The following is an 18,924-nucleotide window of genomic DNA, read 5'->3' as shown; positions in this document are numbered from 1 at the left end:
AGTTGGAGACCGCTCCCAGTGGGGAGAGACGGAAGGTCTCGTCGAGGGGTCAGTGGATTAAGCCGGAGGACAAGAGCCAGAGGTCTTGTTTCCAGCAGTCAGGAGGGCTACTATCGACATGTCAGGAGAACCCCCATCCATAGGCCAGAGGTGGGCATTACAGCAAGGCGCTGTGTCTAAAGGCTAGAGAGCCAGAGAGCCAAGTATCCAGGAGAGGTACTTCAAGTGAAGCTGAGTGAGTTTATGAGCCAGGTGGCTCTGCATTTTCTAGTGTTTACCTTTTTGCTGAAGCTGGAGAAGATCCCCTGCGTGGGAAGTCATTTGTCTGTGAACTTTTGCTATCTTTTAAATAGAAGTGGGCTAAGCCACTCCTAGTTAGTGCCTTCTTCAATGATAACTTGCTAGAATGTTTGGAGGCAGGTGAGCTTGGAGCCTTGTCTCGATACCCTACCCTAGCATTGATAGATATATTATGGTCTAAGGCTAAAGTTCATATTGATTATTCCGACTACACCTCCTTCACTCATATTTTTTATAAAACTAACTATTCTGAACTAGGGAAGTTGCAGGGCTTTGCTGGCTGGATGGCGATGGGTATTAACCATTTCAATACCGTGCAATTTTACACCTTCCTGCCCAGGCCATTTTTCACGTTTCAGCGCGCTCACACTTTGAATGACAATTGCGCGGTCATACAACATTGTACCCAAACTAAAATTTTATCATTTTCTTCACACAACTAGAGCTTTCTTTTGGTGGTATTTAATCACCGCTGGGGTTTTTATTTTTTGCTAAATTAACAAAAAAAGACCAAAAATGTTGAAAAAAAACCACGTTTTTCTTTGTTTCTGTTATAAAAGTTTACAAATAAATAATTGTTCTTCATAAATTTAGGCCGACATGTATTCTGCTACATGTTTTTGGTGAAAATAACCCAAATTAGGATGTATTATTTAGTTTGTAGGAAAGTTATAGAGTTCACAAACTATGGTATAGATCTGAATATTGATCAATCCTGAAGTACTGACAGCCAATCTAATTTCTTGAGGTCTAAGAATGTCAGAACAGTACAGATATCCCCCAAATGACCCCTTTTTGCAGAGTAGACAGTCCGACATACTTCATAAGAGGCATGGCGAGTTTTTTGAAGTATTTTTTTTGTCATAATTTTTCGTAAAATTAAAAAATTAAAAAAATTATTGTCACTATTTTTTTTTTTACATACTGTCACCAGTGCAGTACAGCGTCATCATATAACTGGCATGGCAGTGATCAGGGACACTGACTGGTGACAGTATGAAAAAAAAAAAAAATATATATATATTTTTTTATTTTTTTTATTATTTTTAATTTTTTATTACTTTTTTTTATTTTTTTTTAAGATTTTTTTTTCATATTTTACTATGACCAAAGTAGTACAATGTTACCATAGTAACATTGTACTACTTTGGGGGAAGTGATCAGTATTTTTTTTTTTTTTTTTTACACAATTTGCTTATAGCAAAGAATTACTTTGCTATAAGGAAGCATTTACCTGAATGAAATGGATTCATTCAGCTTTTTTTTTTTTTGTGCTTAGCTGCGATTTGGTCACAGCTAATCACATGACATGTGCATGTGATTAGCTGTGACCATTCACAGCTAGGCACTAGTATACAATGGATGGCATCATGAATGAAGCCATCCATTGTATACAACTGTCATGTGACCTGCTGTGATTGGTCACAGCAGGTCACATGGTACCTGCAAGGGGGGCCGGTACTCAGATCTGTCATCGGCCGTGTCCGAGGTACACGGCCGGTGACAGATCGCGCCGCTGCGCCGCTCTTCATTAGCGCAAACTGCGCATGTGCGGGAGCACGCCAAATGGCGTGCACCCGGAGTGCAGAAGCACTTTTGAAGCCGCCATTGGCCGGGTGGCTAATGGTTAAATATGTTCCACAATTGTATCATGGTCAACTGCTGAAGGACTTTCGAACTTTGCAACTTGAATATGGCTTACCAAATCACTTTTTTTTTTTTCAATACCTGCAACTTAGACGTGCCATCTCTGCCATCTCTAAAATCTCTACATGGTTATTCGTTGAGCCAGAAGTTCTTACTTGAACTATATCCTCAACCTCTAGAAAGGGCTAAATATCCTTCTTGTATCAATCCTTTGTACAACGGGTTTCTAAGGCAATGTCTCTCAATTGCAGGGCACAATGGTCGGTATAATTAGGCACCATCTCAGATGAGGAATGGTCCTCAATACTAGAAAATGCAATTAAGATCTCTCTGTCTCCAATTCAAAAGCTTACCAACCTCTTTATCATTCACCGTACTCACCACACACCTCAAAAATTGTATGCCTGGAATAGGAGGGATTCTCCCCTTTGTCCCAGATGTGAAATTATTAATGGCACGCTTCTCCGTATGTTATGGAAATGCCGTAAATTAGCAAGATACTGGACATACATTATAGAAATGATAAATAGAATTTGGATTCTTAATCTTCCCCTGGACCCTAAGATTTGTCTGCTGGGAGCCATAGATGAGCAGCTATATACCCTGCATACTTACATTGCAATTCTCAGAGTGCTGTTTATCACTCGGAAATTCATAGCCCAGAAATGGCTGTCTTTTTCTTTTGCACATTTTTCTTTACAATAGAGTCTAATAGAAAGCTGGTTTACATAATCAAGTCTCATAGTGGATAAGAGGCCAGACTGAGCCTAGAACCTAATTTATGAAACCTATGTAAACGTGTAATGTGTATTCACAGCATCTCTGTTATTATATTAGAAAGTCACATAACACGTTTTCTGCCATTAAAGTATTAAAGTATTAAAAAAGAGCACAACGTGTTAATAACTGGATGTAAGGTCTATCCTGACAACTGTCACCGAATCCTGGCAGACTGCCAGAGGCATCCCCTGGTGACCATTTGTTGCATATACTATGTGTATGTTCATGTCACTGATGTGTAAAGGTATGACACCATGTCTTGTAAAGACAACTCGGTATTCTAAAAAGCTTGCACTAAAGTATATTAGGTTAGCTAGCAAAAAGGTGTTGCTTACATTTTCACATCCTTTCTACTATCTATGGCTAACGGGGCATATTATTATTACCGTATTGAATACAGACACCAAGAGAAATCACTATGCAAGTTTTCAGGTACTACTAAAAGCTATACAACATGTACAATAGGGTGTTTAATAAAAGATTAAACTTTATAAAAACTGTAGGAGTAGAGGATGGACCTCTAACCGTACACAAAGAATGTACAAATAACCATACATAAACTGAACAAAATATCCACAGACCATACCCAATAAAACTTCAAGGTCCCCCAAGGCGGTGGAGAGCGGGCCTCTCCTTGTGTCCCCCGCGGCGGTGGAGAGCGGGCCTCTCCTTGAGTCCCCCGCGGCAGTGGAGAGGGTGTCTCCTCTCAGCGTGGGAGAGCAGACCTCTCCTGCACTTGTCCCCTCAGCGGCGCTGCCAGTGTAATGGCGGTGCCGAAGAAGCCAGAAACCGGAAGTTGGAAAGCGGAACATAAAACATGATAGTTGAAAATGCACAGATGTTATCGTGGCCCATAGGAAATCATGTTAAGTATATACACTGTAGTGTGTTTCTGCAATACTGAATGTGTGAACCAGTTTCCTTTTAAGCAGAGTTGACTTGAAAACCCCAATATCCAAGTAGGGGCACCACAACCTAGTATTAATGATAGGCCTTGTGTCACATGTCTAAGAAACTGAAGTTTTTGCTCATAATCATGCAGGATATATTCAAATTTATGCATAGTGTTCTAATTTGATTAATCTGCTCTTACATTTAGGAGGGATGTTTTAGCAGGTATGTGTTCTAAAAGCACAAAATACCAAAAGTTGATCAAGGTACATTTTCTTTAATGACAAATTGTAATGGTGTCCACCTCTCGCAGAAACTCCACTCACTTTGGCGGCACAGATGGACAACTCTATAGAAGTTATCAAAGCTCTTCGGAATGGCGGTGCCCACCTGGACTTTAGGAGCAAGGATGGAATGACGGCTCTGCACAAAGCAGCTCGAGCAAAATCGCAAACTACTCTTGTGGTATGTACTCTGAAATCACAGATCTCTGCACCTTCTAAATAACACAAGAACAACATCTGGCTTATTCATCATCGTACAGGTGTGTTTTTCTGTATTGCCAATATAGCATATGGCACCTTTGTAAGTATTAGAGTACACAGCTGTGTCCTGTGAATCTTATGTAAAATGATATTCCAGCAGTTACTAAAAGAAATAAAAAGTACACCAGTTACAGTACATATTTAATAAATTTGTTAAATGCATTATGAAATACTGCTAATATTGCTACTTGAAAATTTTCTTTGCTTTATTTTATCTGTCCATAAAGGATGGTGATACCATTGTTTACTGCAGAATCCTCTGTCACTTGTGAGTTCCTGGACATATGAAAAATTTTCATTAAAGTATTGATATTTTCCTGTTCTTTGTTTTTTCTGCCAGCTGCCTAATACCTTCCTCTCTGGCTTCAAGTTCCTGAAAACATGCTTTATAGCACTGTGCAGTATATTTGATTTTGATTGACTTAGAATTCATAACAGCAACCTTCCATTCACATTTCTTTTGTAAAGGCAGTCGTGAAACTATATCTGTTTCATCACCGATATGTGATAGTTTAAGTTTTTGGAGTTGTATTTGATATGTGCAAAGAGAGCTCACACAAATATAACATTTAATAAAAGTAATGGCAGATACAGTTGACAATAATATTAGAAAATATATCAAGAATACTTAAAGCGAAGCTCCACCCAAAAGGGGATGTTCCACTTTATGCCTTTGTCCCCCGCTCCCCATTAAGGATTGGCACCTTTGGGGATCGGGTACCCGCTCCCACTTCCGCTGCGATTGCCTAGGCGATTGGAAATGGAAGTTGTCCTCCCCCCTCCTTCCCTGTAGTCTTCTGGGACATGTGACAGGTCCCTGAAGACTACGTGACCATCCACAATGTGCAGTGCTTCTCGCGCATGCGCAGTGGGCACCGTGAAGCTGTTGCAGCCGGGTGCCCACACTGAAGATGCTGGTGCCAGGGAGAGAAGATGGCCAGTGATACCAGCCGTGGTCAGGACACCGCTGGACCGAGGGACAGGTAAGTGTCTGTATTTTAAAAGACAGCAGCTACAGCTTTTGTAGCTGATGACTTTTTTTTTTTTTCCAGCTGGAACTCCGCTTTAATTAAGGATGCTGTTACTGCCATGGGTCCTGCCTGCTTTTGTGGTGTGGCACAGACCGCCAGACCAGGCACATGCATAATACAGCTCTGGGATGAGTCTGTTACTCCATGCTTTTCCTTTAGTACATATAGGACTTTAATGTAAGAAAATGGCCAACCAGTGGAGCAAAATTACCTTCTAAGGAAAATGGCACATTCCTGAAAGGAGATTAGTGGGCTGATTTTTTACATATACAGTTGCAAGAAAAAGTATGTGAACCCCTTGGGATTACGTGGAGTTTTGCATGAATTGGGCATAAAATGTGCTCTGAACGTCATCTAAGTCACAACAATAGAAGAACAGTCTGCTGAACATAATACTATACAAACATTACTGTAATCAATTTACAATGACATTCCTATAGCATGAAGTCAGCTTAGGTAATCAGACTTTGTCCTTGTGTGGCTGCTTAACCAAAGCTTAGCATTCATTATTAGATATTTGAGAGACCACTAGACACCTTTTATTAAGGAAATATGTAATATGCAATTTCCCCATCAATATCATCCAAAAATATTTCAGACAGTTATAATAGGAAATACATGTTTGTTTGTTTTTTTACACAAAGGATGTTTTATTTATATGTTGGACTATGTTTTAAAGTAGAATCTCAGGCTAAACCTAACTAGTCTTAAAAATGCTCCCTCCCTCCTCCTAACAGCTATGTTGACTAGCTTGTGCAAGAAAGATGTATATACTTACATACTTTCAGCCTGTCTGGTCCAATCATGTGATTCCCTGTGTCAGTCAACGATGGCTACAGGGGGGAAGAAAGCACTTCACAACGGGTAGTAAATCAAGAATGGTTACGTAACAATAGGCTCCTAGGGCCCATGCATTGTCTGAGTTCCTTCCTCTCCTCTGCAGCCACTGCTAACTGATACCGGACAGCTGGACTGCATGACTGAACCGGAGCTGGCTGAAAGTAAGTAAGCAAACGGACGGGGTAGTTTTAAAACTAGATAATTTTAGGCCAGAATTCTACCTTAACCTCACCTTTTCATGATTGTATTTTCCTGACTCTTAAAACCTGGACTTTTTAAAATATACATTAAGCCCCTAAAAGTGATCTGTGGTGGATCGTTCTTTAAAGGGTGTTTGACAGACTCACATCATCATGCTGCAACAGGGACTGTATGCGGTTGCGGAGCATTAGCAGCCCCATTCAAGTTAAGTGTGAAAGTGCGACTGATTTAACATTTTTATCTAAACTTAAAAACAGCGCTGTAATGTATTGCAGCTTACCAGATCTTAGATATACTGGATGCATTTTTTCACTTTTTGTAGGCGCTTTTCCTCTATTTTCACCTGATGATCCTGTCATTAGCACACTTTCTGTCTGAGGTATAGCTGTGGTGGAACAGTATTTTTACCCTAAACTTCTTTCCTGATGAGGGACATAAACACCTAACCCCCCCCACTCCCCCCAACCTTACTTTCAATACAGAGGAGGGGAATGTTTTGCAGTTAGCTAGTAAGGCTGATTTTGGCATTTTGGGATTTCAGTTCAGCTAACAGGAAGTGACAAAGACACTTTGAAATGGAAATACACTTTAAAGCCCAACTCCAGGAAAATAAACTAAATCCACACTTGCAGTGATCCACCCCCCTCCTCATTGCACACTGCAAGGATTAAATGCTCATTTAGCCCCAGTTCACACCAAATACGACATTGAAATACTTCACTTAGCAATTTCAAAGCCGTGGACCCGGTGCGATTTCGTATACAGTTTGCATGACATTTGTTTGACTTCATGCTCAGATGTCATTGCAAGTCACATCTGAAATCGCTGAAAATAGTGCAGGAACCTTTTTTTTTCAAAATTGGTGCGACAGTGGAGTTGGAGTTGCACCAATTTGAACGGTTCAATTGCCAACCATAGGGTGCGACTTGGAACTGTAGCAGCTACATGGGATTTGAAACTGTAGCAAAGATTTAGGTGTAAATTCTTATCTGCCTGGTAAATCTGTCCAGCTATCTTCTACTCTGATTCCTGAAAACTCAGCTTTTCAGAGAAGCACATCCAGCTTTAAAAATATACTGTACTTCTGTACTTCTACTTACTCTACCCTACTCCGCTCATCCCTCACAGCTCTTACTTTTTCAACCACTTGCCTCTCCCTTTTGGATTGTAAGCTTCCATGAGCCTCCAATTGTTGTGGTATCAAATTGTATTGTAACTGTACTGTGTACCTTAATATTGTAAAGGATCACACAAACTGTTGTTGCTATTTAAATCCTGATAATATTTCCCAGCTCCACAACTTATCTTGTACCCAGACTTCATTATTATTAGTTGTCCACAGACCTTTATATATGCAAACAGAACACTTAAAGTACATATGCTGCCTGCTTGTTTTAAGGAACCCATTGGAGGGCACCCTGTTGATCAGGAGCTGACCTGAGTTTAGTTAGTGGCTCGGGCGAGCAGATATTTTGTTTCTTCTTTGGCATGGACTTGCTGTACGAAGCCCTCTTACATTGAAAACTGTTTGTTTGCTGCTTTGCTGAATAAAAGTGTTCTTCTGTGTTTCTGTGTTATGAAAGGTTTACCACCAATACTATTTGAGCTTCATGCTCGGATGTGGGCAGCGCCTTAAAGAGACACTTGTTGCTGAAAAAAATTGATGAGCTTATAAACAGCTCATATTGGGAAATGCTAATCCGCAAGAGGTGAACTGCTTAACAACCCAACAGGTACAACAGCTGACTGTAACCCACAAAGCCTCAATAGAGGGACAGCAGCAAGTGAACCTGTCTTTACAACCGCATATACAGGCTCTGTTAGAGTGGCAAATGAAAATGCAGGGGCTGACTTCTATACTTCAAAAATTGTTGCAGAGCATTTTATTGTCCCTGGAGGATGATATTGAAACCTACCTCAGCATCTTTGAGAGAGTCATTGAACATAGGAAGCTGCCCAAGGAGCACCCTCTTTAAAGGGGTAGCTCATAAAAGCCTACTTTCACCTACAAACTCAGGATGTCAAGTAGTACCCTACACTCAAAAGAGAAAGCCTACTCGGACTAAAAGTTGCCAGGGCCGTCCAAGCATGGCATATATTCACATGAGAATATGACCCCTGGAAGCCCGTGAGGTGCAACACATAATTTTTCCCATCTTTGTAACAAATGTTTACAACTGGAAGTACTCAATCCTGGGCAGAATCAATCTTGCCTAATTGTGATCAGGAGGTGTCCGATCATGTGACTGCCAATCAGAGTGGTTACATGATCAAAATGCCTGCCTCTTCCTCGTGGCATTTAGAACCTCTTAAAGGACTGGGAGGTGGTGGTGGTACTGCGTTAAGATACACTGTGCATTAGGCATACAGACCCCAAAAGTGTGAATGCACTGGTGTCCCTCACTGAGCAACACAATACTGTGGAGGACGGTCTCTAAGATTTGCCATCTAAAATGGTAACCCCTGGAAACAGGAAAACATCAGCTTACGGTAAGACTGTTCTTTATTATCCAAGGGGTAAACAGGCTTGTAAGGATGAGAGATACATCTATGTTTGCCAAATATAAATAGCCTCCTATCCCAAAAGCCCAAATAGAGTATTTTCCTTGAGAGAGACATGACATATTAAGTATTGGCGAAATGGAATGAAGAGACAGGGAGAGCTTTTCAAGAACAAAAGGTAATATCGTGCAAGGGACCAGTGTTAATCACCCCAACTTCAATCAAGAATTTCATGTACAACAGATGCCTCTAGTGTTTTCTTGGGAGTGTCTGGCCATTAAATGGGCACTAGAGTCATTAAGATATTACTTTTTTGGGCAGACTCTTACTTTCACTTTCAATGATAATGGTAAACAGGACAAATAGAGAGGGTGAATCTCCTTAACGGGCAATAAAATAACAATAAAAACTGACAGGGGTTCTAATGCATCTGCACTCTATCTGTTTTAGTCTTCCTTTTATATATATATATATATATATATATATATATATATATATATATAAATTCTTTGGGCCAGCTGCCAGACTTTAGTCTCATTTATTGTTTTTATATAATTTAAATTCATCTATCTTGATCTTTCTAATCATTATTTGTCAGAGAATTTGCCTTATTACTCCCCTTGTGGTAGTTCGTGCCCTGGAATTAGGCGAGTTTCCAATCTGCTGACCCTCAGGTTGCTCACTGTTTAGCTGAGCATTCTGGAAGCGTTTCTCATCTGCAAGAATCAGGTGCCCCTCCAGGGTTTCTCGTGGCCTGAATTTAATTCAGCATATTTCTGCTCTTTACTGGGTCACCTGTCTTGAAATCTTCCATTAACTGCAATGTAGCTGGCAATATTCTGCATCGTAATATTCCCCTTTCTGAATTCACCTTGTGAAAGAAAGGGAAATTGCATATTACTGGGGCTCTGAGCTCTTATCAGACACATTATATGGAAGATAAGCCTGTCCGTATCACATGATGGTCACTAAATGGAATCAATGTTCTCATGCAATTATATGTTCATTTAGGAGACTGAGGTTCACTGATGGCTAAATTATTTCGCCTCCTGTTTCTACTTTCTATATATAGAATTTCATGAGCATTATCTTGCCTTCTCCCCAATATGCCTTTTTTTTTTTAAATTAGAGATATTTTCAATTTTATTGTCTATCAAATTAAAACCTCTGTGATGTCCTCTTATTCCCATTGTGTAAAATCATTATTTTCTGCCTGTTATATAATTGCTGCGAGTTCTCCATTTTCATAGCACCATTTCATTGCTTTTATTTCCTACCTTTTGATCTTTCTTCATTTGCTTTGTCCTTCTGGCTCCTTCCACTGTCATATTTTATTAGTTGCTATGGGTAATCTTGGCATAAATAAGTGTTATTTGTAACCTAGCCAATCTGTCTCAGTGCAGTTAAAGTGGTTCTAAAGCCCCCCCCACACACACACAGACGCACAAACTCACATGAGCCCAATCTTGATCTGGCAATGTGCACAAGAGCAGAGGTTCTCTCGGCTCTCTCTCACCATTGGATCAGGCACAGCACTGGGAGCAATTGGATCCTGCTGCTGTCAATTACAGTCAGTGAAGAGGGAGAAGGGGGGCAGGGCGGAGCCGCATTATATATGTCTTATGGATACACAGGATTGGGTCGGGGGCGAGCATACACTAATGTCCCCATAGTAAACAGCTTGTTGTAGGGCACTCTGTGGATAGAAGGAGCCAGGAGCACCGGCAGGGGAACTAAGACGATCAGGATCCATGCTGCTCTGTGCAAAACCATTACACAGAGCAGGTAAGTATGTTTCTTATTTTTAAAAAATAAAATGTTTGGCTTTGCAATCACTTTAAGCCATATCAACTTATTATCAGAATCCTCCTGTTAGCAGTTCAAATAATAAAAGACTTAAAGTGTTACTAAACCCAGTACTGTGCATTCACTCTCTCTGGTCTCCCACAGTACACACTACATGAAAATGCAATTATTTTACTAAATATAAACTGCTAAATACCTTTTCTCATCAGCAGTTAGAGCAGTCTTGTGACTTCTACTGGTGTTCAGCAGAGCACTGGTTAAAGCTTGTAGGATAAGTTTTTTTCTGTCTAGGAGGATATAGAACCTCTGATCTCTGTCTGGACAGTGCTGATTGGCCTTGTGCTGATCACATGCACTCTCCCAAAAAAACCTCTCTAGCACTACTCAACAAACTGAACATGTGCAGAGTGTCTCCACACGATATGTCTTATCAGAAGATAAGGAGGGGGGAGGCACTGGAAGAAGGGGAGGATCAGAGAAGTCATGATCAAACAGCCTTTCTACACAATGCAGAGGATTAACCTCTTAGGTTCCACCGTGAGTATATCAAGCATGGTTCACTGCATATACAGACTGATTTTACTGTTGTGGGTTTAGTAACATTTTAAGTTTATTTTAAATTATATGTAAACCAAATCACTAAAATCTTAGTTTTTGTATTTTAAAGTAATTTCAAAAGTAATTTGCAATATTTTAAACTATGCCTCTGTCAATAAAATAATTAGCTAGTGATCCTGCCATAAAGATCTTTGAGCAAGTTCTGTGTGAAAACAAAACGTGTAGAGCAGTGGTTCTCAACCTTTCTAACGCCGCGACCCCTTAATACAGTTCCTCATGTTGTGGTGACCCCCAACCATAAAATTATTTTCGTTGCTACTTCAGAACTGTAATTTTGCAGTGGGAGGAATAGTGCCCCATCATTGGTATCAGTGGGAGGACTAGCGCCCCATCATTGGTATCGGTGGGAGGAATAGTGTCCCATCGTTGGTATCAGTGGGAGGAATAGCGCCCCATCACTGATGTCAGTGGGAGGAATAGTGTCCCATCGTTGGTATCAGTGGGAGGAATAGTGTCCCGCCATTGGTGTCAGTGGGAGGAATAGTGCCCCATCATTGGTATCAGTGGGAGGACTAGCGCCCCATCACTGATGTCAGTGGGAGGAATAGTGTCCCATCGTTGGTATCAGTGGGAGGAATAGTGCCCCATCATTGGTATCAGTGGGAGGAATAGTGCCCCATCATTGGTGTCAGTGGGAGGAATAGTGCCCCATCATTGGTGTCAGTGGGGGGAATAGTGCGCCATCATTGGTGTCAGTGGGAGGAATAGTGTCCCATCATTGGTGTCAGTGGGAGGAATAGTGCCCCATCATTGGTATCAGTGGGAGGAATAGTGCCCCATCATTGGTGTCAGTGGGAGGAATAGTGCCCCATCATTGGTATCAGTGGGAGGAATAGTGCCTTATCATTGGTATCAGTGGGAGGAATAGTGCCCCATCATTGGTGTCAGTGGGAGGAATAGTGCCTATCATTGGTGTCAGTGGGGGGAGGAATAGTGCCCCATCGTTGGTGTCAGTGGGGGGAGGAATAGTGCCTATCATTGGTGTCAGTGGGGGGAGGAATAGTGCCTATCATTGGTGTCAGTGGGGGGAGGAATAGTGCCCCATCGTTGGTGTCAGTGGGGGGAGGAATAGTGCCCCATCGTTGGTGTCAGTGGGGGGAGGAATAGTGCCCCATCGTTGGTGTCAGTGGGGGGAGGAATAGTGCCCCATCGTTGGTGTCAGTGGGGGGAGGAATAGTGCCCCATCGTTGGTGTCAGTGGGGGGAGGAATAGTGCCCCATCGTTGGTGTCAGTGGGGGGAGGAATAGTGCCCCATCGTTGGTGTCAGTGGGGGGAGGAATAGTGCCTATCATTGGTGTCAGTAGGGGGAGGAATAGTGCCTATCATTGGTGCCAGTGGGAGGAATAGTGCCTATCATTGGTGCCAGTGGGAGGAATAGTGCCCCATCGTTGGTGTCAGTGGGGGGAGGAATAGTGCCTATCATTGGTGTCAGTGGGGGGAGGAATAGTGCCTATCATTGGTGTCAGTGGGGGGAGGAATAGTGCCCCATCGTTGGTGTCAGTGGGGGGAGGAATAGTGCCCCATCGTTGGTATTAGTGACACAAATGATGGGGCACTATTCCTCCCACTGACACCAATGATACTTACCTTGCTGATCCCTGCTCCAGCCTGGGCTCGCTCTCTCCCTCTCCCATCTACAGCCTGCAGAAGCAAAATTTGCACTTACCTGTCAGCTGTCTTCCTTCTCTGGCCTCTCTCCTCTTCACTCGGTGCTGCAGCTCCCTCGATCTTCTTCGATCTGCGCGCTCTGCCGCTCGGCTCCTCCTCTCCAAGCTCCACCTCCTCGCCGGTGATTGGCCGCCTGTGTGCCTCTCCTGAGCTACAGTTCCGGTGGCCAATCAGCGGCAAGGAGGCGGAGCTGTTGAGTGATCCCGGAGGTGTGGCCAGGTTACAGGGGCAGCATATCATCCCGCCCACAGATCGCGAGACAGAGCAGCGGTGTCTCGGTTCCTAAGACCATCGGAAATATGTTTTCCGATGGTCTTAGGCGACCCCTGGGAAATGGTCGTTCGACCCCCAGGTTGAGAACCGCTGGTGTAGAGTGTTGCGCTGCTCCAATAACAATACTAAATCTCCATTTAAATATGCAATCAATATAGTACTAGAAAAGTGCTAAATCATTTGACATTTATAAACTAAATAAAAACCTAAAGAAAAACAGTCCCATAAGAAAAATAAAAGAGATAAGAATAAAAATGTCTCTTAAATACAGTCCAAGCAACATTTCCAGGAAGTGAAGAGCAAAGAAATTCTGCAGAAGGGCACATCTAGTGCACTATAGCATATAAAGACAATCTGGTCAAACTCAGTGTAATATAGAATACAGCTATAAGGGCAGAATATAATCCAGAGTTCTCAATCAGACGGAGTAAGAGCAGCATTAATCTACCCACCCCAAACCCTGTCTAACTTGAAGGATAGACCTCTATTTCAATCTCTAAAATATTAGTGCAGCGCTAAAAATGCATGTCATAAATTCCATAAATGCATGTGACCTAAACGTATATGTGAAACAAGTGCTGAAAGTGCAATATTAATATAAATGGTTCAAAATGACATAAAAAGCAATAAAAGAAGTTCATCAAAGCATTCGTGAATTTTAAATGTCTCTTGTGCAAAGATATCAGCTGAAGAAGTGCCTATGATTGGCACGTGAAGTTATCTGTGAAGAGTAACGGTGCAAAAACCTGTGAAAGGACATCCACCCTTGGTACGGATGTAAACTCACCAGACCATAAATTATAATGCGCATTGATTGCTAATATCTTTGCACAAGAGACATTTAAAATTCACGAATGCTTTGATGAACTTCTTTTATTGCTTTTTATGTCATTTTGAACCATTTTTATTAATATTGCACTTTATTCACAAATACATTTCATTTATGGAATTTATGACATGCATTTTTAGCGCTGCACTAATATTTTAGAGATTGCAATTCTGGGACTGTTATCTATACCTTGAGTGCCAGCTGCTTTTATTCATTTGGATACGTATAAGTTTAATATCATATACTGTATTTAGCGCTCGCTCTATTATCTTTTCATATACACCTCTATTTCAATATGTGGCTTTGTAGAAGGCGAGAGCTGTATTCACCAAGGCTTTCTAGGCTGCTGGAGTAGGCACCAGAGCCCTTTTCCAGGATGGGATAATAAGTTTCCTACCGTAGTAGAGCACCAGCAAGAGCAGAATACAAATGGCATTATTAGGTGCCATAACTTCTATCAGACTTAAAAGACATAATCTAATGGAATAAGAGGAATCGTAGTTGTCCACTCTAAACAGGCCAATATGTCTGACCAATACCTTTTGGATAGCTGGGCAATCCCATAAAATGTGTATGAAATCAGCATTAGCATAGGAATACTGCGAACAGAAGGAGGATTGATCCCTATAAATTCTGGTCAATTTAGCAGGCGTCAAATAGATCCTATGCAAACATTTATAATGGTCAAAATCTAGTACCATTCTTGTAAAGGGGGCTTCCCATAATTTGTCCCAATCATCACCATCTAAATCGGAGACATCAGTCGCCCACAATGCTCAGCATTAATAATAGGTTACCCATTTCCGGAAATAGGTACTTATAAATAGTAGACAGCGGCTTAGTAAGGTACATCCGGCAGCATTTGTTCAAGACTGGTTGGAAGGAGGTTCAGCTAGACCCAAATTGCGCCTGAAAGGTATGCCTAAATTACAAGTAACGAAAGAAGTGAACGCTAGGCAGCTGGTACAGGGATATATAGGTGAAACTCGAAAAATTATAACATCGTGCAAAAGTTCATTTATTTCAGTAATGCAACTTAAAAGGTGAAACTAATATATGAGATAGACTCATTACATGCAATGCAAGATAGTTCAAGCCGTGATTTGTCATAATTGTGATGATTATGGCTTACAGCTCATGAAAACCCCAAATACACAATCTCAGAAAATTAGAATATTACATGCAATCAATAAAACAAGGATTGTACATAGAACAATATCGGACCTCTGAAAAGTATAAGCATGCATATGTACTCAGTACTTGGTTTGGGCCCCTTTTGCAGCAATTACTGCCTCAATGCGGCGTGGCATGGGAGCTATCAGCCTGTGGCACTGCTGAGGTGTTATGAAAGACCAAGATGCTTCAATAGCGGCCTTCAGCTCTTCTGCATTGTTCCGTCTCTTATCTTTCTCTTGGCAATGCCCCATAGATTCTGTATGGGGTTCAGGTCAGGCGTGTTTGCTGGCCAATCAAGCACAGTAATCCCACGGTTAGTGAACCAGGTTTTGGTGCTTTTCGCAGTGTAGGCAGGTGCCAAGTCCTGCTGGAAAACGAAGTCAGCATCCCCATAAAGCTCATCTGCGGAAGGAAGCATGAAGTGCTCCAAAATCTCCTGGTAGACGGCTGCGTTGACCCTGGACTTAATGAAGCACAGTGGACCAACACCAGGAGATGACATGGCTCCCCAAATCAACACAGACTGTGGAAACGTCACACTGGACTTCAAGCATCTTGCAGTGTGTGCCTCTCCATTCTTCCTCCATACTCTGGGTCCTTGGTTTCCAAATGAGATGCAAAAGTTCCTCTCATCAGAAAAGAGGACTTTGGACCACTGAGCAACTGACCAGGTCTGTTTTTCTTTAGCCCAGGCAAGACGCTTCTGACGTGGTGTGTTGTTCAGGAGCGGCTTGACAAGAGGAATACGACATTTGAAGCCCATGTCTGTGTGTGGTGGCTCTTGATGCACTGACTCCAGCCTCAGTCCACTCCTTGTGAAAGTCTCCAACACTTTTGAATGTCCTTTTCCTGACAATCCTCTGTAGGTTGCGGTCATCCCTACTGCTTGTGCACCTTTTTCTTCCACACTTTTCCCTTCCACATAACTTTCTATTAATGTGCTTTGATACAGCACTTTGGGAACATCCAACCTCTTTTGCAATTACCTTTTGAGGCTTTCCCTCCTTATGGAGGGTGTCAGTGATAGTTTTCTGCACACCTGTCAGGTCAGCAGTCTTTCCCATGATTGTGATTTCTACTGAACCAGACTGAGAGACCATTTAAAGGCTCAGGAACCCTTTGCAGGTGTTATGGCTTAATTAGCTGATTAGAGTGGGACACTTTGAGCCGGGAATATTGCACCTTTTCACAATATTCTCATTTTCTGAGATTGTGGAATTGGGGTTTTCATGAGCTGTAAGCCATAATCATCACAATGATGACAAATCACAGCTTGAACTATCTTGCTTTGCATGTAATGAGTCTATCTCATATATTAGTTTCACCTTTTAAGTTGCATTACTGAAATAAATGAACTTTTGCACAATATTCTAATTTTTTTAGTTTCACCTGTAAATTCATCAAAGGAAATCAAGGCTCCATTTCACCCAACATCTTACAGTTTCTTAGAAGTAAACCGGGCTCACAATATGGGATTTGGATAGTTATAGAAGTGGGGCAAGTGAGGATTGTTCTGTAGTGGAGAATTTGCATTTGATTCCATATTTTCTATAATACTGTAACGATATTATCTTGATGTTTATGCTACAATCTATATATAATCCTCTTACTTGTTATACTTGGGTGTGCCTTCATTGTTGGAAGTTTTGGAAGGAAACATTTAAAGCAAAGAATAAAAAAAAAGAAACCCACCCTTCGCAATAATGTACAGTTATTGTAGACAGGAATTGGCTAAAGTGCTTGATATGCAACAAAATCAGAAAAACGTGAAAAAAATAAGTGTTGCAGTGGTTTAACAAAACAAATACATTTTGAGTTTGTGTTAACATATGCTTTTATGCAAGTCTGAGTTAAATATACAAATGCATAAAAGCATTAATTTATGTTGTGGAAAAGGGTGCAATTATTTAAAATCTCAAATGGATTGCTTTACCTACATTAAGTGCAAATTCCATTATGCTTTGCCAGCCTGTCTCTTATTGGAGGATATACCCATAGTTAGAGGGCACCAGGGCCTTGAATGCAGAGTTTACCTACTAGAAATGGCCTTGGAATATAGATTCTAGAGCACAGAGCTTCAAGTCACTTAAAAGTAATCAGTCAAAAGAGTAGTACAGAGCTGGCATTGCTGGCATTCTCCTGAATTACATAGCTGTCACACTGACCCTCTTGCTTCAGTGCTTCTGAGTCCCTGACCTGGAACTGGTATGCAGATCAGGAGTTCTGATTTCACTCTAATTTTGCTTCTCAAATTTTCTGGGTCAGTGACTCAGAAGGAAACGAAGACAAAGATAATGAGGGATTGGATGTGTTTGAAATATTGTTATTAGAGGTAAGCATTTTGTAATACGTAGTGTGATTGTATATTTTAGATAATATTCACTTTGTTAGACCTACAGTATCTCGGTTGGACTTACATTTTTTTACAATTACCTTTAAAGTATATACTTTTTTAAATGTTGTGTTATATTCTTTGTTGGTAGACACTGCTGGAGTTGGGTGCATCACCTGACTACAAGGACAGTCGTGGCCTGACTCCTCTCTACCACACCGCCATGGTGGGCGAAGACCCGTATTGCTGTGAGCTACTGCTTCATGAACATGCCAGTGTTGGCTGCAAAGATGAGAATGGCTGGCAGGAGATTCACCAGGTAGGATCATGTCCTCAGTTGTGTCTGTATTTAAATAATATCCATTGAAACCAGAGAAATAGACATTTGTAGTGTGAACAGCTTCTGACATGTTGTGTTTTATTAAATGTATGTGACAATACAAACTGTTTTTTTTTTAGTTTTTCTTCAGGGCAGAGCAGTAATACAACACTTGACTCAACAACGAAAGGAATCCAGTTTGTATTGAAGAGGTATTCCTAAAGAGGGGAAACAAGCTTGTTAAATCCCCCAGGGGATACTGTGCACACAGCTTATTCCTTATTAACTTCTGAGCAGTGAATGTGGAAAAAATAAAAATCTTTATTTTTTGTCATTGCTGGCTGTAGCTTCACGCCTCAGGAAGCCTAAAAATTTGGGTGTTTGTATTAGGGAGGAGTTACAGTTAGCACTGAGCATTGCCACTTCTTAATTTTGCAGCTGTGGGCTCCTCATCTCTCCTCTTTTGATTACACAGAGTCTGGGGCTGCAGCCTGCTATTCAGGGCACAGAGAGATTAGAGACTAATCAGCTTGTGTTGTTGAATGAAGGCACCTTGAGAAAAGTTCTTTCATTCAGAAAAATACAATCTGACAAAAGCACACACTGGCTACTATACTAGTCGGAGAGTCTATTATAGTACCTACTTTGTGCTATTGTGTGTTTTTGTGAAAATCGATCTTCTCAACCTGCAATCATTCACAGCACAATCTGACAGTTTCTACTCTCTGTTCCCCTGAATAGCAGGCTGCTGTTCTGGACTCTATGTAAACTAAAGAGTAGACATGAGACAACACGGTGATGTTCTGTCTGGCAGCTTAGGAAAAGGAGAGATGAGGGCTTGGTTACACTGCCTATCGCACCCCCTCTCCTCCAGAACTCCCTCTCCATTCCCAAGTGTTGTGGGTTAGCTTAGCAGGTAGCAGGGGCTAGCTATCCGACAACACAGTTCCCTGGTGTTTAAAAAGCTGTTTTTAATAATTTGGCCCCTGGGGCAAGCTGAACACAGGGATTGATTGGATCAGCCATTCTTAACAAGGGTTGCATGGGACTCTGGTGTTCCTGCAGAGGCTGGTTGACCTCCCATTTAATGGTGCTTGTATAGTCCCGGGAACAACACCACTTTACAGAGCCAACGGAATGACACAAAGTTCTTTTTGCTGTCTATA

The 18,924-nt window shown here is 41.5% G+C and overlaps 1 protein-coding gene across 4 annotated transcripts in view; it reads left to right on the top strand.

Moving 5' to 3' along the window:
- Positions 1 to 18,924, top strand: part of SHANK2 (SH3 and multiple ankyrin repeat domains 2) — a 791,629-nt gene that overhangs the window by 223,737 nt on the left and 548,968 nt on the right. For all 4 annotated transcript variants that reach the window (XM_089684605.1, XM_089684599.1, XM_089684598.1 and 1 more), the window contains exons 6-7: positions 3,932 to 4,083; positions 17,591 to 17,758. In XM_089684605.1, coding sequence (XP_089540731.1) covers positions 3,932 to 4,083; positions 17,591 to 17,758 — 320 coding nt within the window. The remainder of the gene's footprint in view (positions 1 to 3,931; positions 4,084 to 17,590; positions 17,759 to 18,924) is intronic.

The sequence above is a fragment of the Staurois parvus genome, unplaced genomic scaffold (assembly GCF_062004578.1).
Source record: "Staurois parvus isolate SC_StPar_1 unplaced genomic scaffold, SC_StPar_1.0 ptg000350l, whole genome shotgun sequence".
Lineage (NCBI taxonomy): Eukaryota > Metazoa > Chordata > Amphibia > Anura > Ranidae > Staurois > Staurois parvus.
Note: the sequence above shows the minus strand (reverse complement) of the source record. Positions and strands in the feature narration are given on the sequence as shown.